At 42.9% G+C, this 25,170-nt stretch overlaps 1 protein-coding gene and 1 long non-coding RNA gene across 4 annotated transcripts in view; one reads left to right on the top strand and one right to left on the bottom strand.

Annotated features, from left to right (window-relative positions):
* The window catches only part of ABCG1 (ATP binding cassette subfamily G member 1), an 83,278-nt gene extending 81,314 nt beyond the window's left edge, over positions 1-1,964 (bottom strand). Inside the window, exon 1 of one of the 3 annotated variants that reach the window (XM_048865808.2) lies at positions 1,857-1,964. In XM_048865808.2, the coding sequence (XP_048721765.1) occupies positions 1,857-1,898 (42 nt within the window). In that variant the 5' untranslated portion in view covers positions 1,899-1,964. The other 2 variants (XM_075132560.1, XM_048865816.2) reach the window with 2 other exon arrangements.
* Positions 1,601-15,784, top strand: LOC142073247 (uncharacterized). The gene is made up of 4 exons (XR_012670032.1): positions 1,601-1,701; positions 5,117-5,229; positions 9,357-9,423; positions 14,595-15,784. It is a non-coding gene; the product is annotated as an uncharacterized LOC142073247 (long non-coding RNA).
* The last annotated feature ends 9,386 nt before the right edge of the window (positions 15,785-25,170 follow it).

Genomic DNA, 25,170 nt, shown 5'->3' on the forward strand with positions numbered 1-25,170 from the left:
CTGCCCCCACCCCAAGCAACGGCTCCGCACTGGGGCAGGAGCAGCACTTGCAGGTGAGAGCCACGCGGAACTTCTTGCACGCCTCCACCTAGGAGGCAGACCTGCTGCTGGCCGCTTCCGGGGCTCAACACAGTCCGTGGTGCCAGGACAGGCAGGAAGCCTGCCTCTGCACCCTCGCTGCATCGCTGACAGGAGCCGCCAGAAGTAAGTCCGTGCCCCAATCCCCTGCCTCGAGCCACCCTCCTCAAACTCAGAGCCCCTTCCTGCACCCCAAACCTCTCAGCCCCGGCCCAGCCACGGAGCCTGCACCCCCAGCCCAGAGCTCTGACTCCCTCCCACACTCCAACCCCCTTCCCCAGCTCTGAGCCCCCCCAAACCCAGAGCCCCCTCCTGCACTCCAGACCCCCATCTGCAGCCCCACCCCAGAGCCTGCTCCCCCCCCACACACACACACTCCAACCCTCTGCCCCAGCCCTGAGCCCCTCCACACCCCAAACCCCTCACCCCCAGCTCTGTTGGGTCACGGGCATCAACAATTGTCTTCAACTGGGTCACCAGAAAAAAAAGTTTGAAAACCACTGTTTTAAACTGATGTATGTTTCAATTAATGTGTTTTTGTGTAACAGACAAAGACTCTGCCTGCACCTTCAACCAGATTCCTATGGTTTTATTTTCCAGTTTCTCTGTTGAAGTTTTTAATTGCTTCTGTTTCACAGCAGGCAAAACAATAAACACATTCCCATTCAATGCAGTAAAACTGACCTACATTTCTTGCACTGTGAAATGACTATCTTCTACCAACCAACTTCTCTCCAAATATCTCCCTTTTGTTAAATTCAACCATACGTACACAAAACCCATTAGATAATCAGCTAGAGAGCTTCTATGTTCCTCAGAAAATTTGGTTTGAAGTCATAGGATGCAGTTGTGCAGGACAGAGCATGCTCAGAAAACTGTCTAAGCCCCCCCTTTTTATGAGCGCAAGGCAAGAGGTAACTATCGGTCAAACCTTGCTGTGTGTCCCTGACTTCAAATCCATGATGCTATAAATGAAAAATCACTGCCTCCTGCCTAGTTCTAGCCAGCCTATCCTCTGTGAAATGGCACTAACTATGCCACAAGAATAACCCCCAGACCTTGAGATAAATTCTTTACATGAATTATTTACACAATCAAAGACCAAGGTTAACCAGCCACTCCAGTTGCTTAGAAAGCACAGGCAATTAAATTACCAAGCTATGGCATCCGTTTACGTCTGCATAAAAATCAGGTGTCCTCCTCTAGATCCCCTCTCTCACGGCACCCAGACAAAACGGTTATAAAGCTACTAACCCACCGCAGGCAGACTCACAGACAAGGAAGGCATCACAGCAACGCTTACTACACATTGGAAGCCATCGACCCGGGTTTTTTGTGGCCTGGGACACTTTTGGAGACGTCCCATGGCCCTCCTCACCCCCTCCCCAAGGCACGCAACGTTGCCTCCCGCCTTAAGAACACCTGCTGGAAGGCACCGCTGGAACTCACCGCCTGGGGATTATCCTGCCTCACCGCGCCGCTTAGGCGGGGGACGCTGCCCTCTCCCTCCTGGGCTGTCCAGGAGCAACCGGGCGGCGTGTGTACCTGGGGGAGGTTTCCTCTCTCTCAGCGTGTGCGTTTTGAAAGACGGGCCGGCTGGGGGGACGAGCAGCGGGACCCGAGGTGGGAAGCTCACCCCGCAGCGCCGACCCTGCCGGTGGGAGGACAGGCTCTGCGGGGCTCGGGCGAGCCTGGGGAGCTCTGCTCAGCCCGTCGCCCCGCCAGCCCCTCGCGCACCAAACCAGCGCCGCCCCGCCCCGGGGGAGGCTTCTCCTTACCAGAGCGGTGCCCGCCGAGAGCGCTGCCATCAGCCAGGCCATGGGCCCGGAGTCGGGCGGGGCGGGGCGCGCGCGGAGTGTGGGGGGGAGGGGAGGGGGGGGAGGTAGACTCCAGCCGCAGCCGCGGGAGAAGGTAGCGCGGCGCGAACCGCGAGGCTCGTACGAGTGGCGCCGCCTCAGCCCCGCCCCGGCAGCTAGTCCCGCCGGATTGGCTGAGCAGGGGAAGGGGGCGGGGCTGGCCTCTTGCAGGGAAACGTGCTCTTGTTTTCCTGCCTCTGGCCGGGCGGGGCGCTGCTCCACCCCGCCCCCCGCGCGCGCGCGCCACTGCGCGCTTTATAGCCCCGCCCCCTCCCCCAGCCTGGTCCCTGGCTGCTCTGACTCTCGCCATACCTGCGTGCAGGGCAGGGAGTGGGGGGGTAGCGCCGTGTGAAGGGTGACCCCCAGCAGCCTTGCCCCTTCTAGGTGCAGCACTAGCGGGATGCACAGAGGAAGCTTTCCACTTCCCTCTGCTCCTTGAGCCTGGACTTGGTGGCCAATGTCTAGGCAGCAAAGAAAACGAAGTTCCTTGCCTCCTGGGTTCTCATTGCTGCTATGGGCAAAGTGTATTAGTAACAAGACAGCTTAGCAAGTGGAGAGCTTTGTATTGTAACGGCATGGGAGAGCCATGATTCCATATTCTTGTGCCATGCATAGGTGTTGGAACCAGGGGTGCTGGGGTGCTGCAGTACCCCCGGCTTGAAGTGGTTTCCATCATACATAGGGTTTACAGTTTGGTTCAGTGGCTCTCGACACACCCACTGTACAAATTGTTCCAGCATCCCTGTGGCCATAGGGTATGGATGCATTATCAGTGGTTACTGGTGATAAGTTATAAAGCACTGCAACTTCTTACTACATCAGCACAAGATGCAGAGGAGTCAAGAACTGAAAAATTGATTAATCTTGATGTCACCCCTGTAAAGTAAGGAAGTAAGTTTGGCTGCGGCTGGAGACCACACAGTCAGAGGCAGGGTTGGAATCTGAGTAATTCCTGTGTGGGTGCTGATGCTGAACAGACTGTCATAGTGTGCCACAAATGCAGCTGGAAAGGTTCTGTCACCAATGCCAGGGGTTCTAAGTACCAGGGATATCAAAGGCACGTGCTGCCGAAGTCACTGCGGGGTTCTTTTTTCCTTGTTTGTTTTTTCTCAAGACAGAAAAGAAAATGCACTCAATCAAGGTGCAGTATAGATGGATATACTGGAGGGTTGGGGACTCAAAGCAAGACTAGTGGTAGTGTCAGGCAGTAGTGTGAGAGCCTGTGCATCATTTTGTGTGTGGACGTGAGATGTGTTATATTCAAGTGGGGGGTCATGCCTCAATGGTAGTTAGCACTCCGAATTTCCTGTACTCTAGTCAAAACCATAGAGAGATGTGATCTGAGAGTAGGATGGAGAGCCAAAAACTACTGAGCTCTGTCACTTACTTGTTATGCCTTGAGTAAGTTCCTAAGATTTCTTTGGCTTTTGCAGAACTGAGAATCTGTCCCAAAGCCTGGTCCAGGTAATAACCACATACTTAGTGGACCTTGTTCTCATTTGTCCTAAGGACCATTTACACTTCTTTGGAAGTGTAAGGAGGCCTTAGAGTGGGCATAAATTACTGCCAGAATGGCGTAAAGTGGCCAGTGTCAATGAGAATCAGGCCCAAAATGTCTACAAAGCATATGATAATAAAGTTCATAAACTTTTTGAAACCTTCTAACAGGGAGTCTGTCATACTGCTTACCACGTCTATAATGTGGTATGGACATAAAAGTAATCTTCACAATGATCTTGGGCGGTAGGTAAGCATTATATCCCTCTTTTAACAATAGGGAAACTGAGATGAAGAGGTGAAGTTTTACCCTAGGCAGTGGCAGAACTGGGACTAGAACATTTGAGCCTCCAGCACCTAAGCTTTTATTCTGTTTTATAGACATTGCTGGGTCTGTTTGCAGCACAAATATTGAAAAAGAAAATGAGTGCCTACTGTGGTGTGGGGTACCAACTAAACCGTTTGCGTATCAAAAAGTGTTAATTACAAACCTGAACCATGCTGGAAAAATGATTTCAAAATTGATTCTTCCCTACTGTTCAAAATCAGCTGTCAAGCACTGTTCTGGTTATGTTAAAAGGTTTTAGCTAGCTTGGTTTTGTGAACCATTGTTGACAGAACTTAATATTTGTTTAGACTAGATTCTTCACTTCCCCTTAAAATATTTGCTTTTGAGATAGCCTTCCCTCCTTCCTTTCAAAATCTGAAAAGCATTGTGTTGTGTGTCAGTTTTTGATGTAGAGCATATGTTTAGGAGTTATGTGGTCAGATGGCCTCCTTAAGTAAGCTAACTGTAAAGTAAAACAGATGGGGGGGAAAGAGTAGAGATATTACTGAAGAAGGAGTGTAGCTGCTAGTAGTTTGAGATATGTGCAATACCCACCCATCCAATGCCTGTTACTTCTGCTAATTCTCAACTTTTTGGAATCTAAATGTGGAGTAAAACCCCAAAATGAAGGACACAAGAAAATAACCAGTCCGGAAAGTTAAATTCATAGTGCTGAAATTTTTGATATAAGCAACAGTCTCAACTCAGGCTGTAAGTAATTTATCAAAGTAAAGCCTGGACTGTGCCTTTTAGGGAACTGTCTTACATTGGAAGCTATGCAGAGCTGCTTTGCCCCATTAGGAGCTCCCAGTGCTCCTAGCTGGCTTGGATGGGTCATAATTAACACAGATAAGATAAAACAGCAGAATCAAGCATTAAAATGAAGGACCTCCCTTGTAAAATGGGACAGCTGGGAGGTATGATCTTCTCATCACCCATATTCCCTGTCATCTTGTGTGCCAGGAATGTTGTCATTCATATGATGCGTGACATAGCAAGTGTAAAAATACCCACATATTGTGTAAGAAATATCTTTAAACAATTAATGGCTGGATTCTGACGTCTTTAACCAAGCAACACTCCTGTTAACTTCCACAGGAATTTTGCCTGAGCACGGAGTGCCGGATCACATCCTACAGATTTATTTTCTCACACAGCCACTGATATATCAGTATCTAACTCAACTTCTTGTAAAGCACTTTGATGTGAAAGATCCTGTGTGAAACCAAATTCTAGCTGATTGGTATCTCAGAGGAAAAATGACATTACATAACTTGGAAGAGTATGTTAACTAAAAATAGCAAAGTGCCCTGGGTTCTTTCACATTCCTTCATTAATTCTTCCATTAACTGCACAGGTGGTCCCCAAATCCCTGCACAGACTGAGATAAAGAGCACAAGCCCAGGAAGAAGAAAAATTAAGATATGGAAGGGTGTTAAAAAACCAGGACAAAACAAACTACAAAAGCAGGTGAGTACTAGGAGTCAGGAACAAAAATCCTGAATCCAAAAATAGTTCTTCTTCACCTGTTCTGTTCTAACAGCTTCCAGGTTGCTGCTGCATAAGACCCACAGAACAATAAAAACAACACAGGAAGGATAAAGATGTATCCTACTGATGAAGGAAGCAAGAATGGGAGAAAGCAGACAAGGGGCAGGGGTAAGGGAGAAGCTTAAGACAGGAGGGAGAGAGATGCAATGGTAAGGAAGAAGGAAGAGTGTGGTTTAGGATTAGAAGGTTGTGAGGGACAAGGAAGAAAGAGAAAATGAGGAAAGAAAAAGACATTACATGAAAAAAGTGGGAGGAGCAATACATATGTTAAAAAAGTGCAGAGAAGAGGATGAGAGAGTACTTAGGTCATAGTACATATGAGTTGCTGAGTACCCCCAATTCTCAACAACTGGCTCTTAATAGATGGATTGAAAAAAGGGGAAAGGCATAGAAAAGCAAAGGAGAATTTAAAAAATCCCACAATCTCCCTGAAAGAAGGAAGAAAAAATGTGATCATAACTAAAGTATCACTGTGCTTCCTATACGAGCCCTGATATGAAAACACTTGAAAAATGTTTTTCCTGAACTTTTCTTTCAGGTAACAAATATGTAGCTCACTACAAATGAAAGCCCGATAAGAAGTGGAAAAGTAGTTTTCAGCCATTGACTCACATTAGAATAACTTCCCCACCCAACATTTACATGTAGTGGGGGTTCTTAAGCCTCTCTACTCCCCTGCCTCTTATCTGGCTCCCAGAAACACATCTTACCATCATCACCTCCCGTTGAATTTATCTGGTCATATAATGAACCCATATAAAGCAGACCAATAAAACTTCCATGAGGGAGGGGAGATTGTCGTGCTCCTCTCTTACAAGGGCCAAGAACTACAGCTGGTCAGGAGCTTGCTGACTAAACATTTTTGCATCAGAACTTGCTGATTTGTCAAAAATGAAACCGTTCAGGGGAAAAGGTCAGTTTTGATGAATCTCCCGATTCAACATTTGCTAAAGCAAAAGTTCCAGTTTCCAGTTTGAAATTACTTTTTGTTTCAAAATTTTAGTTCATTTAGACTTTGAAAAGGTCAAAAAAAATTGAAAACTCAAAATCAAAACAAAACGTTTTGAAATGATTGAAAAAACAATTTCAGATATATTAAAATGAAACATTTTGATAGACCCAGTGTAAAAACAATGTCAGATTACAGGTTTGCAACAGTTTTAATGATTTCAATTTTTCACCCCAGCTTGGGACACTGAAAAAATTTCAAAAATCTTGAAAACTCTAGCAGAATGGAAAACCATTTCCCACCCAGCTCGTCCTTTTTCTTACCTTTGTTCAGTGTTCTTTCCTGCAACATCCATTGTCAGGCCAGCCCTGGTAGCTAGAGCAAGAAGTTGACTTGTATGACTACATGGCCATTAGCCATTATGGCAGGCTTCAGCTACAAAACAAAAACAATATTTAAACACGTATAACTTCTTTCATAGTCCCAGGTTTTGTATAGCACATAGAGGCTTCCATGACTGGATGCCTTTTGTTCCATCTGGTGGCTGAGTGAGGCTCAGAGATCTGGACCCCCTCTGGCCACCTAAACATATAAAATAAACTAAAAGAGGACATGTAACTTTGTGATGAGTCTGGGTTAGGGCCGGTGCTTCCTTCTGCCCCCACCCCCAATCCTATTCTTACCTTGCTTTCATCCAGTCCTGGAATTACTAACCTTTGGCATCTGTGATAGCTGCCGAGGAGGAAGTTGATTAATACCATAACCGCTCTCATCAACCACAGGCTTCAAATACAACCAACTTGTTTTAACACTCATTGAATTACACCTCTCTCAGAATAGTTTAAAGTAGAAATAAAATATGCCATCTCTCCCCACAGGCCCTTGCTTACACCCAGAGTAGACTTTCCATACAGTAGTCAATTGTAGTAGATCTTCTTGAAAAATTTGAGTCATTGTTGGACTATGTAAACAATCTTATTTTACATATAGGTACGCTCTACACAATATACATTCCTGTTCCACCCTTTGTTCTTCAGCTAACATACTGATTTGTGGTAATACAAGAACTATCCAATTTATCTTTTATTTTTCAAGTATTTTTAGGTACCCTACCCCCTTCTTACAAGCAGGGCCGCCGGAGCATGGGTGAAAGGGGCAGTGTGCTCTGGGCTGCCCATATGAGACGGCTGTCAAACAGAGTGACATTGAGACCTGGCACACACCTGAGTGGTGCTGCAACCCAGCATGCCAGTTTGAAGGCCACTGGCTCATGATCCAGGTGCTGCCACCCCGTCGTAACACCCAGAGTGGGGAGCCAGGTCCAGCCCTGCAGGATAGGAGACTGCTGCTATGGGTGGAGTGCAAGGCAGACTCCTTGCCCAAACCTCCACCTTCCAGCCCACCCAGAGGCCTTTTCTCTGGGTTTTTGCCCTGGATCCCCCTGTGCGGCCTTATAAGCAGATTTCAGGACAAAAAAGAAATAAAAAAGAAAACAGGATCTTATTCCTTATCAGCATCAGTTTGACTAAGTTGACAGCACTCTCACTTTTATCCCAAGCTAGCAGTTAAGTTTGTAGCCCGTACAATGAATTGGATGAGATCTTAAACCATCTTTGGTGGCTGTCAAAGTGAAAGTTTTCAGAGTAACAGCCGTGTTAGTCTGTATTCGCAAAAAGAAAAGGAGTACTTGTGGCACCTTAGAGACTAACCAATTTATTTGAGCATGAGCTTTCGTGAGCTACAGCTCACTTCATCGGATGCATACCGTGGAAACTGCAGCAGACTTTATATACACACAGAGAACATGAAACAATACCTCCTCCCACCCCACTGTCCTGCTGGTAATAGCTTATCTAAAGTGAGCATCAGGTTGGGCCATTTCCAGCACAAATCCAGGTTTTCTCACCCTCCACCCCCCCCCACAAATTCACTCTCCTGCTGGTGATAGCCCATCCAAAGTGACAACTCTTTACACAATGTGCATGATAATCAAGTTGGGCCATTTCCTGTACAAATCCAGGTTCTCTCACCCCCCTCCCAAAAACCACACACACAAACTCACTATCCTGCTGGTAATAGCTCATCCAAAGTGACCACTCTCCCTACAATGTGCATGATAATCAAGGTGGGCCATTTCCAGCACAAATCCAGGTTTTCTCACCCTCCACCCCCCCCCACAAATTCACTCTCCTGCTGGTGATAGCCCATCCAAAGTGACAACTCTTTACACAATGTGCATGATAATCAAGTTGGGCCATTTCCTGTACAAATCCAGGTTCTCTCACCCCCCTCCCAAAAACCACACACACAAACTCACTATCCTGCTGGTAATAGCTCATCCAAAGTGACCACTCTCCCTACAATGTGCATGATAATCAAGGTGGGCCATTTCCAGCACAAATCCAGGTTTTCTCACACACACCCCACCCCCATACACACACAAACTCACTCTCCTGCTGGTAATAGCTCAAAAGTTAAAAATCTATCAGTTTATACTTGTATGGTCCTCATCACTGTAATATCTCATCCCAGCACACATTTGAAAATAGCAGGGGAAAATTCCTGGAAAAAAAGTGCTGGAAAGGTCATTGAATAATAACAGTGAATGAGATCATTGCCATGTAAGCTGCAGGATAAAGTAGGAAACATTTCTTCCTCAAAACTAAGACATCATCATGCGATTTTTGACAACTTCTGAATGGAATAAAGTCGTCATCATTACTTTTAAAGGACACCTGCAAATTTTTTTACTAAATGTTCTCAGTTGCAGCAATCCATGCTGCATTCTCCCATAGCCAAGATGAGAAACCTGCAACCTACATATGTTAGCCCCATGCTGCAGTCAACCCTAATGACTAATATCAGCATAGCACATACTAAGATATAGTGTAGTGGGGACAAGTCATTAGAGTGAGTCTGAGCAATGGGAGAACAAATAAAGACATAAATGGGGGATTAAACCAAGAATGATCTAAAAACTCTTTTAGCCCAGCTGTTGGGGATTTTCAGCACATATTGTTAGGTCTGAGGGAATTTTCTGCAAACGATTTGTAGGACGCTTTTTTGGAGGAGTCATTTTGCTCATCTGTCTTCACAGAATGAAGTAAAACAACAAATAAACCAATTTACCCTCCCCATGCAAAGAGGATACCACTGAAGTTCAGGTAAGTGAGAGGCAAAAAACAGCCACAGGCAGCCCTGCATTGTTGTAATCATGCTCTTATCACAGAATGAAATAAATGAGAGGACGGCACTACTTTATATTGTCCATTCCTTTAGTGGTGCTGGATTGCTTTCTAAAGTCAAGATGTAGGATTATAGCAGTATTATCAAAAAAACAACAAGGAGTCTGGTGGCACCTTAAAGACTAACAGATTTATTTGGGCATAAGCTTTGTGGGTAAAAAAAACACTTCTTCAAATGTTGCATCTGAAGAAGTGGTGCCACCGGACTCCTTGTTGTTTTTGTGGATACAAACTAGCACGGCTACCCCCTGATACTTGATGGCAGTATTATCATGCTTCCTGGTTAACTGTAAACTCTTGTCCTATTGGGCCTGTGCCTAATAACATTCCTAATGCATGCAGATATCCAGCATAACCATGCAAAGTATGTTACTGCTTACCTGTTATGTCTATAGGGACAGATTCTCAACACCTTTACTCGTGTTGAGTAGCACATTATTCTGTAAGTGGTCCTACTGACTTCAGCAAAAACTACTCATGGAGTTAGCATCCATTCAGTGAGAGTAAAGGAATCAGAATCTGTTCCTTAAATGCTAATCAAGATTTAAAATGTAATGAACAATATTCAAGCTCTATCGTTTGATATTCAAGAGCAGTCCAGTTCATTGGTAGCCTTATTCTAGGCTGTTATCCATTTCCTCATAATGGGGGAATAATTAAATATATAAAGTGACTTTAATGACAGTCAAGGAAACTGAAACATAGAGCATCAGACTTTGTAATTAACATAGAGCTAATGTTTAATTACTTTTTTGATTTACACAGGATCTTTTTGCTCAGATAATTCAGCAGTGCTCATGAAATCCTATCTTTTTAAACATGAATTCTCTTTATATGCTGATTCAGTGATTCCAAGGTAAAAATTGCCATAAGCAACTGCAATAATAATAGATAATCCAAACATTTATAGAAGACTCTAAAAACTAAAGTGGAAGCTAACACTGAAATCAGATTAAGATTTTGAACGTACTATGTCTAATGACCTTTGTATAAAATTAACCTTTTCATCACAAGAACAGAATGATGCTTATTACTGAAGTGAGTTGAATAAAATTAAGTGGCAACAATGCTACCCAGAGGGCACAGCTGTTGATTTGAAATGACAAATAGACCAATGACTCAACAAGTAGCACGCTCCCCCTCTGAGTCAGGATTGAACCAATGCCCTAACATTAGCAATAGGGGGCACTATGTTTTTGGAGGTGCTGTCTCAGATAAATTTTCCTGACTGCTTGCATTCATTAAAGATCCAGTGGCATTATACGCAAGAGTCAGAATGTTAATTCCAGTACTTTGGCTATATTCCCACATAAGTAGTTACTACTTTTATAACATGCACTCTATCCCCTCTCTTAAAAGAACATGTATCTGGGGAATATAATTTCTCAGAGACAAAAGAAAAAAAATCACTCTTCTCTTGGAAGAGTCCTGGAATTCCTGGAGATGACAAAGTTTTGTTGCATTTTCACAATGATATTCATTACAAAGAAGAATCAATTACATCTGTGGGAACCAAGTGAATGCGAGATGCAGGTGCTCAGCATCTCTCAGAATCAGTGAATCAAGCCCTTAAAGAGCGAGTTTTGTTTGTGTACTAGCTTCATACTGCACCACCCCCGGAACATTTATCTGAAAACACAAAGGAGAGCAGTGGGGAGAGTGGAGGGAACACGATAAGGGGAAACATTTATCAGTCTCTCCTTCTTTAAAATGTTTTTAATAAGTGGACTTAGAGCCACATTTTCAAAGGTATTTCACACCTGAAGATGCAGGTAGGTGCCTGCAGGGATATTCAAAGGCACGTAGGGTGTGTTTACACTGCAGCTGGGAGGTGTCATTCCCAGTGCAGGTGGATAGACTCATGCTAGCTCTGCTTGAGCTAGCGCACTAAAAATAGTAGCATGGATGTTACTGGTGGCAGCTCAGGCTAGGTGCCCAAGCTCAGGTGTCTAGCCTGAACCATTGCCACTGCTGCAATTCCCTTTGATTTCAATGAATGTTAGGTACCTAGGCACTTTTATAAATCCCACAAGACACCTAGCTACATCTTTAGGCACCTAAACACCTTTAAAAATCTGGGTCTCAGTGCTTGTGAACTGTTCTGAACAGACACACCTAGGGTGTGAAATCTGTCCTCTTTGTCCACAGTAGAGTTACAACATGGGCAACTGCAGTGCAAATGTCCCCAAGCAGCCCCTCCAGAGTGTCTCCACCCCCATATGGAGGTTCCATCTGAGAAGGTGCTGCCATTGTTCGTTTTCCTTTCCCTTTGAAACCTTCTCCTCTCTGCCAAGACTGCTGACAAGGCTGTCTTGTTGTATCCAGTTGAGGTGGAGATTTTTGTCAGATGGATGCTTATCTCACAGAAACTGAACTAAGGTCACTCACTCATATTAACCTCTTTTTTTCAAGTGCAGATTGTAAATGTATCTTTGGCATGGGTAACTAGGTCATTCAGAAAACAGTTTTCTTCACATGGAGTAAAATCCACTGATGTGGAAAAGCCAGTGCAAGATCTAGGCACTGGTTAAGTCCTATTTTGAGGGCTGAAGTGGTGCCTAGGCATTGTAGTGAATTTTATCCATGTGGAGCAAGTTTCCAAATTTCACAGTCACTGAGATTTAGACGATGCTTATTACATTTGTAAACCACTTGGCTGTAATCTAAATATTTTCCCTTGTGGGCTGAAATGGATAGAGACAGCAGCACCTAGTGGAAGTTGCAGGAATGTACTGCATTTTCCATCTGCCATTTATAAGCAGGATAGTTTTCCATTCTGTATCTAATCAGGATGCTAAAAAAAGATTTCCAGAACTTCAGTGTAGTGACTGATAAATAGACCCACTCTCAGTAGATTAAAGCCTTCTTTCACAACGTTGGTATTTTGAAAAAAAAAAGGGAAATTTATATTAATGTGCTATAAACTGTAACTTTGAAGAGCAGCTTTTTCAAAAGAACTGTCAAAAGGATTTTTACGCTATTTACTTGCTGTGCATGCATAATATAGAATCACAGTCACACCAAATGTCACAACAGTGACTCAAGCCAAGCTAGAAAATTAACACTCCTGTACTGATCAACACAGAATCAAACTTGATGGGGAATCTGAAATATGGCCCCCACAATACCAAATATGGGACGCTTGTATTTCTATTGTGTTTTCAGCAGCATGGGCCCTATGATACTAAGGAAGAAACACAGCTTCCAATGATCGAATGCACTATATTGATATGGCTGATGATAGCTAAAAGGATAGGTATTGATTTGTTTACCCAGAAATATGTCATGTCCTAAGATAACCCAGTTTTCAGGAATACGGTAAAAATGGTATATATTTGTTTAGATTCACAAAGGTGTTATTTTTATGGATCAATTATTTCAGTGTTATTACTTTTTTAAAAGTAGCTCTCAGGATGTTCTTTAAGATAGAGAACAATAACCACTAGGGTTAAATCCTATCCATAGCAGAGCAAGGCCACATAATGAGGATGAACAGGGATACTGGCACATACATCCTTCACAACAGCAATTCTGTGGGCTGGAGGGACTGGCTGCTTGAGCTTTCCAGAATTTGTTGTTCCTGTTTTCTCCAGTAGTGGAGCAAAGGGCTCCTTGACTCACTGGAAGCTTATGCTTGGCATCAGGATGGTGCTCAGTCCCTTCATCCAGCAGATCTTGGTGTCTTGCTGTGCCAGCCTGGGGATATGCTCTATGATCTGCACTCCATGACTTATGATATACCGTGAGGGCACTCTCCTGGGAGGGGGTCCATCCAGATTTCAGTCCCTGCCCCAATGAATATTTAGTTATACAGAGTGTAACAGTTTCAATAGGCAAGACTGAGAGAGACGCACCCCAGAATACCCAATGATTTGGTAGCTAAGACACCTGGGAGGGCAGAGACATGCATTCAAATCCTTGTTCCAAAGTAGTGATTCAAATCTGGGTCTCCCACATGAGTTCCCTAATTACTGAGTTACTGGGTATAAGACGACCATCAGTATTACTTCTTTTGTGACTGGTGCCAAAACCCCCATGAGTTGCTAGCCCAAAAAATCAAAAGGTTTCATTGTGATACTGTCAAAACAGTTCATTTTGACAGTTCCATTTTTTTTTTCATTTTGACTTAAACAATTCACCAAAATTGACGTGAATATGCAAAATATTTCATTTGAGCTGAATCTGCATTGTTTGGCTGTAAAAAGTTATCTCTGACAAATTTTGTTCAGCTGTAATGTAGAGCCAGCTTACCACAGAAGGGCAGTGTCTTCCAAGATCTCAGGGACCAGGGATCTGATCCAGTATGGTAAAGCCTACATTCCTACCTACTTATTACTATAGACATAGATCCTCAAAGATATTTAGGCACCTAACTCTGATTGATATCAATGGGAGCTAGGCACCTAAATATTTACAAGTTATCTGGAGCCTAAATATTTTATGAGGCAATAACAGGAATCTGCCTAATATTAACATAGCTCGGGAAAAAATATTTTGTTATGAGAAAACTTAGGGGCCAAAAAGTTAATATTGCAAAAAAGTGGACACATCAAGACCTCTTAAGCATTAAAGAATGGTATATTGGTCTGACAGAGTTGGTGAACCAGTTCTCATTTGAAGCCTAACTAAAGGACTTCAGTACAGTCTGGTCTAGAGAATTTTCTAGAGAATTATGATTAATACATCTATTATTGGATTTGTCAGATTAGTTTATTTTTTCCTATAGCTAGAAGCATTTAATATGTATGATATATTAATTTGTCATTTGTATTTATTAGTTAGTGTTTTAATTTCTGATAAATATAAATACTTCATGTTGTGCTACATTTTATTTTGGGATATACATATTTTAAAATTTAAAAAAAAATTACAGTTAGGGCTAAGTTTCTCCCCTTACAGGTGTGGGTTTATGAAACGGAGCAAAGGAGCTCTGATTTTATGTTTTTTTAAAGGGACCCCCTTAACTTGAAATCCTGTCAGTTTCAAAATATGAATGAAAATAGTGTCAGGTACTAACCCTGTCCTTTCTGCCAGTTTCTGTGGCTTTACAATAATACTTTTTTCTCTTTTAAAATTCCGTTTCTCTTCAGCGGGAGAAATTGACTGACTATGGACAAAGTTCTGTCAAATGTAAAGGAACAAACTGACGGGGGGGGAAAGAAGAAGAAGGTATGTGTTTTCTCTAATGTCTTGCAAATAGAGCAATCCAGGGTTTTATGTATATCAGTGGTAGATCTGTTTTGAGACAGCAGAGCGATTTTTAAGTTGACAGTGTCCCTTTCTCTTAAACACTTAAACTATGTCTACACCGCTGTTAAACTTCTGCAGCTGGCCCATGGACAGTGCTGGTGCTAGCCCATTGGGGGCCCTAGGCAGGAATATTTCACCCTCCCACCTGTTGGATCATATTAAAGAAGTTCTGTATTAAAATCACAAATGAGTTTGATTTCCCCATAGTTTAAATTCCAGGGTATTACTAATTAAGAGGTCTCTTGGTTTTTGGTACTGTTTCTGTCCCTCTATGTGTGAAACTTGCAAGCTGCTAATTGTGTTAGTACATTCTAAGACAGAGTCTGTTCTCAAAGCAATTCGCACAGAGAGAGACTCAAAGCAATACTCTGTAACAACAGAAACAGCACCCAGAGACTCCCCGCCCTTTTGTTGTATTAACAATTGTGATTAAAATAGAGATAGAGGATGTATGTGGATGGATGCCTGGTGTGGATAATAACTTAATGATCAGGGAGGTGCCAGCCTAAGAATCCAGTGTCCATCGGCTGAAGAAGGCGTCAAGTGGAAATAACCAGAGGACCCCCGGAGGGCAGACTGGAATCCACCCAACAGCCTCAAGAATGGGAGAACCAAAGAACAAGATAACATCTAGCAGCACGGAGCCATCAGGAATGTGCTATCTGCTGATTGATTCAGCAACAGCATGATGAAGCAATTCCCATAGACTGGCATAGGAAGAAATTCCTATAAAAATGGACTCTAGAAAGTGAGAACTTTGGGGTCTGATTCTGCAAACCAACTTCCAGGAGCATCAGATGAGCATCTGACAAGGCCCTGCTCCCTCCTCATGTCCAGGCCACCTGGCCAGTGGCTTGGCATGAGCAACTTTAAGGCTGGTAACTATGATAACAACCTTGCAGAACCTGTGTGTGTGTGTGTGTGTGTGTGTGAATAAATATGAGATTGAATGGAATGTTATAGCTATAACTAACTGCTTACTATGATTCTTTCTGTATTCACAATAAATGTGGTATTTTGCCTTTTTCCCTTTAATAAGATCCTTCTGGTTTTTATTTTATTGGTATAACACACCCACATACACACACAAGTCCTACTAATAATGGTGGGGGCCCCCCTGAGCTGCTCGGGGCCCTAAAAGCAATTGCGTAATCTGCTTATGCCTAGCACCAGCTCTGCCAATGTCAGCTGACTCAAGCTTGGGGGGCTCAGAATGCAGAGCTGTAAAACTAGAGGTTCAGGCTGTGGCTGGAGCCTGAGCTCTGGAACCCTGGGAGCAGGGAGAGTCCGACAGCCCGGGCTGGAGCCTGAACCAAACGTCTACATGACAATTCTACGGCCCCACATCCCGAGTCAGCTGGCCCGGGTGTTTAATTGCAGTGTAGACCTACCCTTATTGACTAACCCTTTACAATCAAGGATGTTATATATTGTGCCTTTCCATGGAAGGGGGGTATAGTGTCCAGAAAACTCTGCATGATGAACCTTCTAGTGTTTCTTTGAAAGCGTCTCCTCACTGGGGAGGAATGTGTGCCTTTTTGGAAGAACCAGGGAGCGTAGCCTTTCCAGCCCACAGAACCCAGGAAAGGGAACATCAAGTCCCATAGAGGTCTGGCCTTTTCTGTGTGGTTTATCTGGTCTCCCTCTTTTGGCTGGCAGCATGATCTTGTTAACAGGCACACCAGGGGTACAGAAACCTATCTCGCTGAGGAGGGGGCAGGTGTAGAGTCTAACTTAATTCTACTTGAAATTAAAGAGATTATCCCCTACCTCTGGAAGGGAGAACAGTGGCTAATCCTCTTCTTGCCCCCGCAGAGTTTCTGGAGCCTGGTCCCCACAGTACGTCTGCAGAGAGGCTTTCATAGGGCTGCAGGGAATAGGGCCAGATCCACCAGATCAGGGTCCCCCTGCTTATAAAAATGGCGGTACTGATCTTGCGCAGAGATATCACATCTCTGTATCTGTTGAATTAAGCCTTGTTAATCTGGCTCTGCCGCTACTTAATAATTTTAATCAAAACTGGAAATATTTACAAAAAAAAGTCCCCAAAATTGTACTGCAAAATAACAATAACAAACCCCTCAGAAATGCAGAATTGTAAAAATAGTATATTTATTTCCAACGTATTTCTGGAAATCATTTAAAATAATGGGTCTTCAGAGAGTTTAACATATTTTATATACATAGTATCATAGAATTCTGTCATTTTATATTACAGTACAACCCAGCTATACATAATCTTCCAATCAATATAATTTCCAGATACCAGAAAAACTTAAACCAAGAGTCATGTCCATTATTATTCATACTATATTTAAAAAAACAGAAAAAAATATTAACAGCAGCCAATGACCTTCATTTCTATTTGCAAAGCATAATACTCAGCCTATGTTCTGGGAAGCAAAGTCCCACAGGGTCTGTCTACACAGCATTTTGGAGCGAGTGAGCCTCCCAGTCCAGGTCAACAGATTCAGGCTTATAGGGCTCACGCTCTCACTCTAAAATAGCAGTGTGGATGTCTTTTTGAAGTTGCAGCTCGGATGTTGAAGGCCACGCTCCTCACTAGCCTTCAGAGCCCAAGCTCTAGCCTGAGCCGCAGCTTCTAAGCGCTGTCTATCCAGTCATTTTTAGATCTTCAAAATGCTGTGTAGACATACCCATGCAGGTCTAACCCCCTCCATTTGGTCAATTGTATCTTGGTTTCTCCATGAGACATGCTATCTGGCAAAAGAGGAGGGCCAGAGAAAGAGCACTGAGAGGTCAAACTGACTTGGGATTTGGCCTCGCAAAAAGGAACTGGCTGCACCCATATAAAACGGTAAGAATAGGTGTGCTGTCCCTGTGGACTGAGATGTTCAGAAGGGCATTCAGCCGTCTGGGGCAGTGCATCTCTGCTTTCCTTCTAACTCTGTCTAGGCTGTGCACAAAAGACATGATCTAGCCTGTTAAAGAATAGGACCCATGCTTTTATGAAGAAATGAACGCCATTCTTTTTAATTGACTGCTAACTTCTGAATTGAAGTCAGACCCCATTATTCAGAAATTCCACCCAACCACTATTTTGCAGTAATGCACATTCAGTAACAAATCATAGAACTGGGCATTGGCTCACAGACAAAAGGAAATACAGATACAGACAAAATTAAGTCTATATGAAATACACAAATCATAGTGGAATAATTATTATTATTATTTATTCGTATGCTCAGTGCTGTAAAATACACAAAAAATGTAAACAGGCCCTGTTCCAAAGAGTTTACAGTCTAGGTGTGATGAAGATAAGGAAAACTCTATAAAATATTTTATGACTATAAAATATACAGGGACTGATTTAATGATTAGTGAAATCCCTGAGTCTTTCCATTGAATTCAATGGGCTTTGGATCGGGTTTATAAAGAGCAAAGTGAAATGAGATTATATGTCAGATTTTTGTCTAATTATTTCTAATAGGTAAAAATGGATGAATTAATCTGTTCCTCCCCAAATCATCTTCCTTCCCTTTCAGTGGTATGTTCAAACTTTACATTTGGCAGTTTCTTTTTAGATCATACATACATGCCTACTTAAAGTCAACAGTACTTTATAAGGATTTTATACATTTATTGCAAACGGTGCTCATTGGTCAAAATGAAAGAAGATAATCATGGAGTTGTGTAGAGTATTCATATGTATAAGTTTATTTGTGATGCGCGTAAGACATGTAGGTACATGCCAACCCACACTTTGTATAAGTGAATTTATGTGATGGGTTCAAACTAAATAAATGTAATAAATGCACAGGCAGACAAAGAGTCAAGTTCTGCCATTAGATGCACATATACAGCTCTCCCTGAAGTCAAGTATTTCCAAGAGCAAAATCTGGACCATAATAGTGGGCTTCATCATGTTCCCATTTAAGACAATGGGAATTTTGCTGGTGGTTTCTGTTGAAGCATCAATTCCTTTGTGTTTATAACTCTTGACACCACATATCTAATCTAGAACTGCCATGTATGGACCATTTCCTTTCCTTAGGTCACTAGCATGGAACTCCGAGCTCTGCCACAGACTTCTCAGGGTAGGTCACTTAGTCTCTCTGTGGCTCAGTTCCTCCTAAATAAAATGGGGATAAAGATCTTCCCTACCTCGCCAAGCTGTTGTGACGATAAATATGTTAAAGATTGTGAGGCACTCAGGTACAACTGTAATGGGGGGCACAGAGTGTCATAAGTACTTCAGATAAAAAGATACATTAAAATATCTCTATTAAATCTATTTTAAGGTAGTGAGTGAAATCACTTAAAGTCAAAGTGAAGGCTTATAAGTATTGGTAGGCAAAATTTCCCAAGAGTCCTTTAGGTTCAAGCCAATATTCACCAGCTTTAGACCTCATCCAAAGGCACATTGACAGTATCAGCAAAGCAACTATTAATGCAACTCCAAGTAGAACTCCAAGGACAATCACCGCTGTTTTCCAGGCCAGATTTGTTTCAGAAGATGTTGGGATTGCTGTAAATGGAAAACATATTTGAGAAATGCCAGTCTGAAATGTCAAAATGTGAAGCCTTTAGAAAGCTCGGTGCATTAAATGACAGCTGCATTCAATGTCTGACAGCAGACACTTTGAAACTGAGCCGATGTTAAATACCACTGTGTTCATTCCCATCTCTTGGGGCCAGATTGTGGGCAGCCGTGGCACAGGTATGCCAGCTGACATAGCGCGCAAGAAGCTTCCCCACCTTAAATGGCTGCACAATAGCAGTCACTGTGCTGTATGAAGTGTAAGAACTGCTTGCTTCCACTCCTCCTGGGGAGCAAGGTGCCAAGAAGGGAGCACAGAGGTAGAAGGGTCCTGGCCATATACCAACCCAGAGCAGTGTCCGTGTACCAGGGGGAGCAATCAGCTGTATCCAAATAGTTGGAGCAGATTGCATGCTGTATGCGCACAGGATTATGCCTGATGTTGTCGATGCGTCTCCTGTGGCAGTGTGGCTCTGCACTGCACCCACCCCAGAGCTGTGATAGAAATGCCCTGATCCAGCCCTTATACTCAATACAAGATATGCCCATGCTGCCCAACATTCAGTGAAGTCAATAGGAGTCTTTTCATTGATTTTAAGGGAGTTACATCAGGTCCACAGAGGCAAATTCAGAGATGACTCTAAGTGAGCTGAGAGAAAGTCTAAGTTAATGTAACCTGCCTCTTCTTCCAGATTCTTCAAAGTGTGTCTTACACAACGTAGGGTCCAGCTGTGCAGTACTTATGTGAGTAGTTTTGTTCACTCCAGTGAACTACTCCTGTAAGTACGTACTTACCAGGCTAAGAAAGGGTTGTGGGACCTATATGCTTTATACTGCAGCATTTCATTTTTAAGTACTAGAAAAGGAGCGCAGCGGTTAGAAAGCAGCTCAGGGGGTCACATCATAGACCAAGTACGGAGACTCTTCATGCTCCCTTCCACCCAAAGCCAACCATCTGTATCACCAGCCTGGCTGGTGCAGTGCTGGCATACACTGCAACAAGGAGATCTATATCATTTCCTTCCTTCCGTGTAAAGAGAGCCAGGATTTGCCTCATAGATCTTTAAATATAACAATGCACCCCAGAATATTCTACTTTCACACGGCTAGGGAGAGGTATAACATGTTTAAAATAGAACAATAATCTACATTCCAGAGGGAATGTGCTGATGAACAGGTGCAACAGAAGAGGGGTGAGGTAGGGGGCCCAGGCCCACCCCCTGCTTACCCTGCTCTGAGCAGAGCCCTAGCCCTAGCCTCCCCTCCTGGCCATGCTTGAGACAGCAGTGTGAGGCAGCCCCACAACCAGAGACCCGTGGCCCACACAGGAAGTAACAGGCTGCGGCGCCCACATCCCTGCCCCCTGCTGGAGTCCTGGCTCTGCAGGCTGGAAGGGGAGGCCTGGCACTTCCCTGAGCCCCCCACCTTGGCTGAAGCAGCAGCATGGGACTGGCGGGGGGGCATGCAGCCCAGATGCTGGGGCCTTACACAGAGAGCAGGTGCACTAGGGGCCCACAGGACTGCCCTGCCTTGGCACCAGGGCCTGAGGTTGGCATGTCCCAGCACTTCTTTCCCTTGGTGCAGTCCTGAAAACCTGCCTGTAACTGGCTCTGCCCTCTCATACTGAGCCATGCCTACGGGGCACCCTGCACACCACCATCCTCATTCTTCCTTAGGAAAATTCTGGTTGTGCCCCTGTGCTGATGTGAATGTTATTTGAAAAGTTAGCATAAAAGATATGCACCTTGTAGAAGGAAATAATTATTTTTAACAGTTTCTGTGCAGGGCATGAGATTAGATGCTTTCAGGTCCCTATGCCATAACTAATAAGATGTTTTAGTAACACTTACATTGTACGGTTACTTCAGTTTCATTACCAAACACGTCCTTTACTATTTTACTTAAATTTGCTTGAAGAGTATTTTCATCAATGGTCTGTTGTCCTTGTAATAGAGAAACGAAATAGGCGATCACACTCCCAGGTCTGAATCCAACCACGATGATATCAAAGCTGTCATCTCGCAGGCTAATTCGCATTTGTTTAACAACCTGGAAAAATGTAAATCAACATTTGTTCCAAAATGTCAGAGGCAGAGCAACTGTACACATACACCAGTAAATTTATGTTTTGTACACATCACCCTTTTAGAATAAAAAATAGTTGAATACATTTTTTTTCTATAGCACAAAATATTTATTCAAGAAAGGTTTTCTTGGTGATGTGCATGATTTAAAGTATGAAATCATAACTCAATTTTTGGAGTAGCAATCTGTAGTTAACTATCAGTCGGGAATTTTTATGCTCTAACTATCCTTCTTCACATTCTACCACATATATACTGGAACCCGGCAGCACCTTACTGCTATATTTACAAAGTACATATAAGATTTCTAAGGTTACTTTTAGGGTCTCTTCCGCTTTATTAGCTTGTACACCTTGACTGCAAGTGTGCTCATCCAATGTGTACACATCCAATGGTAGAAGTTGGAAATAGGCGTTTAAAATGGATATGATGGTGCTATTAGTCTAAACAATAGCATGTACAACTTGTAAAGCAATTATTCACTTTGTTTCATCATCACATAATCAAGAGCCAGACATTTCAGAATGACTAGGCAAAGGAGAGACAGGAGGAAAGATTCTTCTCACAGCCGCTCCAGTGTAAATCAAGCATAACCTCCATTGGCTTTATTGGAGTGACTCCAGATTTACACTGGTGTACATCAAAATGCAATTTGACTCAGTATTTTCTAGTGGATAGAAGAAAAGTACTGGTAGTTCCCCCCCTTCTAGGTAGACCTGGTCAAAAATTGCTGTCAAAACTCTTCATTAAAGAAAATATTTCACAAAGTATCTGCTTTCCATGGAGAATTTCGATTTTTTGTCAAAAAAACAAATGCCTAAATAACAGAAAAATTGGATTTGGAAACGCTGTTGTAGTGCCAGCTGGGAGCTGCCTCATGCCTCTGTTCTCTTTTATGGGCCAAGCTCCCCAGCTGGACTACATGTTCCATGATGCACCATGGCCAGGGACTCCAGTAATCTTCTTCCCAGCTCCAAGACCATCATGGGAGATGTAGTCCAACCAAAGAACCCAGCCTATAGAGGAGAATGGGAACATGGGGAACTTGACGATACTTCCCATGAGGCATCATGACAGCATTTCCAACCCAAAATATTTCATATTTTTGATAAAATTGTCCGCAGAAATAGAAAACATTTTGTGACTTCAGAGGAGGTTCTTTCCCCAGCTCTGCCACTGTCTAATAATAATAATGATAATAATCGCTATTGCCTTGAGCAAGTCATACAAGGCCTGATCCAAAGTTCATTGAAATCGGTAGAAAGACTCCCACTGTCTTTAGTGAACTTTGGGTCATGCCCTTTAAAAAGTCAATTTACCCCTCTATAAAATGGGGATGCTAATAACAACACTGTATTAACGTTCAGCTGATGTGGTAAGAAGGAATTGGTTACTACTTGTAAATTACGTGGAAATTCTTGAGTGAAAGCTACAAAAGACACACTAAGAATTCTTTTCTTTATTATTCAAATCAATGACAGTCTATCCCAACCTTGCAATATTTTCACTCTTCCAGCTGGCTCAGGCATGTAAGTCTTTTTGACAGGGGAATAAATTATCATTAGATCTTTACATTATCATCATGGCGAGGTAGAGTAGATTTTTTTACCTGCCTGATACCTTTTTCATGAAAATTTTGCTAGGCTGTTCTATGTTATGTAATGTTTTTGAACTCCCATCCTCCCATCTGTATTCCACCATTCTCCCTCCAGTGCCTCAGCTGCCAGCGTAAGGCATTGGCCATGAGTTACAATATTCTACCGGAATTAGTCAAAGCCCTACATCTTACAAATATTTTTGCAGCATGACTTGAGAACACTATAGTAGCTACTCCTACAGACATTTATCTAACAGGAATGAAAGAAAACAAGAGGGATGAGGAATCCCCCTCCTTTTATTTAAAACTTTTTAAAGTTCCCTTTATTAAATGTGGTACATCTGAGAACTGAGCAGGCAGCAAAAAGCTCCTTCTCTGCCCTGATGATTCTTTTTAGGCACATGCTTTGTGTATTGCTTTCACTGTACAAGGAAGGGTAATTTTCTTCTGCTTAATCACATCAAAATTTTCAGTGATATACCAACCTCTGCGAATTACTCTGGGGCTCATAACAATATTATTAGTGCATTTCCAGATGACAAAGGAGGACAATTTACAAAATGAGAGTCCATTAGAAAGTGCCTTTGGCATATCATGACTTACGTCTGTTGTGATGCTTTGGGACAAATTCTGATACCTTTGATTTTCAGAGTTATAAAGTTCAGGACCAAACACCAAGTTTTTGAATAAAATTTCACAAGCAAAAGCTTGTTTACCTGTGGGAGGAAAAAAAGGTAATCGATTCAAAGAATCCCTGACCTTCAATCCATCACTTGTGTCTTCTTGTTAGACTTTCCTACCTCATGTTATTAATTTATTATATTAATTTTATTTTAAAAGTAAATTAATGAAATAAAAACAAAGGAACTCATCAAGTCTTTTCATAGACTAGATTATCTCATGATCCTTTCCTAGTATAATCCTCATCCCTCCCAAAACTTGTCTCACATCACAGTGGCTGCCGTTTGCTTATCATCCCTTCCTATCTTCTGTGACCATTTACAGTGCTCCCACCAAATTCAATGGCAACACTTCCTTTGATTTTAGCGGGAGCAAGATCAGGCTGATAGTTCTGGATCCTTCAAGATGCACTCCATGCTAGGTGCTGAATACCCTCAACTCCCAGGAAGTAAATGGATGATCCCTAGCCAAGAAGACGACACTTTAGAAGCAATAGTCTTATTTAAAAATAAAGACTGAGGCTGAAAGTGAAGCTTTGGTGGAGGGAGCATTCACAACTATAGGCCAAAGAAATGTGAACTTCAGGTGCTAGTTGAACTCACATACCAAAGTAGAGCATAAACTGTATACCAAAAACACTTGCTCCCATGTGGGATGTTACCCAGCAATCTGAAGTCAATCAGGAATGCTTAAAAACTTACTTGAACATATCCGATTTTTGGAGTCAAGACAGTCATTATTTTGTGTTGAGCAAAGCTTAGGGCTGCTGAAGCAGAGAACAGGGTCTGTAAAATAAATAGCAAAACCAAGTTAAGTGATACACTTAGATACAGAAAGAAAATCCACCCCTGGGTAAAGGGCCATTCTAAGATGTATATAACACATAAACATTCTGGGGCTTTAAGTAGGACAGAAATGGTATATAGAAGCCTTGTTGTGGGCTGTTGTGGTATATATAAGCCTTTGCCCAGGTGTGAATTCCACCCAGCGGGAGAGATGATGGGAATTTCCAATGGAATTATATGTCTGTAAAGCAGCTAGTACATTTTTAGGTGTGATCACCCTAGGTATGGAAGAAAGCCTGTATAAAAAGGTTCTGTTTTTCATACAAAAAGGACAGGGCTGACGAACAATATCCTCAGCCCAGCATGTAGTAGCCGGCATGGAGTAATACCCATGGGGAAAGCAGTGGATGCTCTCATGCTATTTCTTGAGAGTATCATGTCTCAAACACCAGAGAACATGTGGAATGGGAGATCCTATCTTTCTGGTGCATGAAAAGATGCAGCTCGATCACCTAGGGCTGGATCTCTTCATCTCATGGTAAAACCCACACAAGAGAGCTAATAGGGGAGGTAAGCTTCACAAGGTCTCCCCACAAAGTTCCACCCACATTTTTCCACTGGGCAATGAGGTGAACTGTGATTCCTGATCTTAGGCCCTGCAGAGCTCATGGAATTCAATCAGTGGGAAGTCAGGGCTAGCCACATGGAGGCCCTGCTGGCCCAGGGAACTGACGTTCCAATGGAGCAGTGCTGCCAGGGCTTCTGCAA

Source organism: Caretta caretta, chromosome 1 (assembly GCF_965140235.1).
Source record: "Caretta caretta isolate rCarCar2 chromosome 1, rCarCar1.hap1, whole genome shotgun sequence".
NCBI classification, from domain to species: domain Eukaryota; kingdom Metazoa; phylum Chordata; order Testudines; family Cheloniidae; genus Caretta; species Caretta caretta.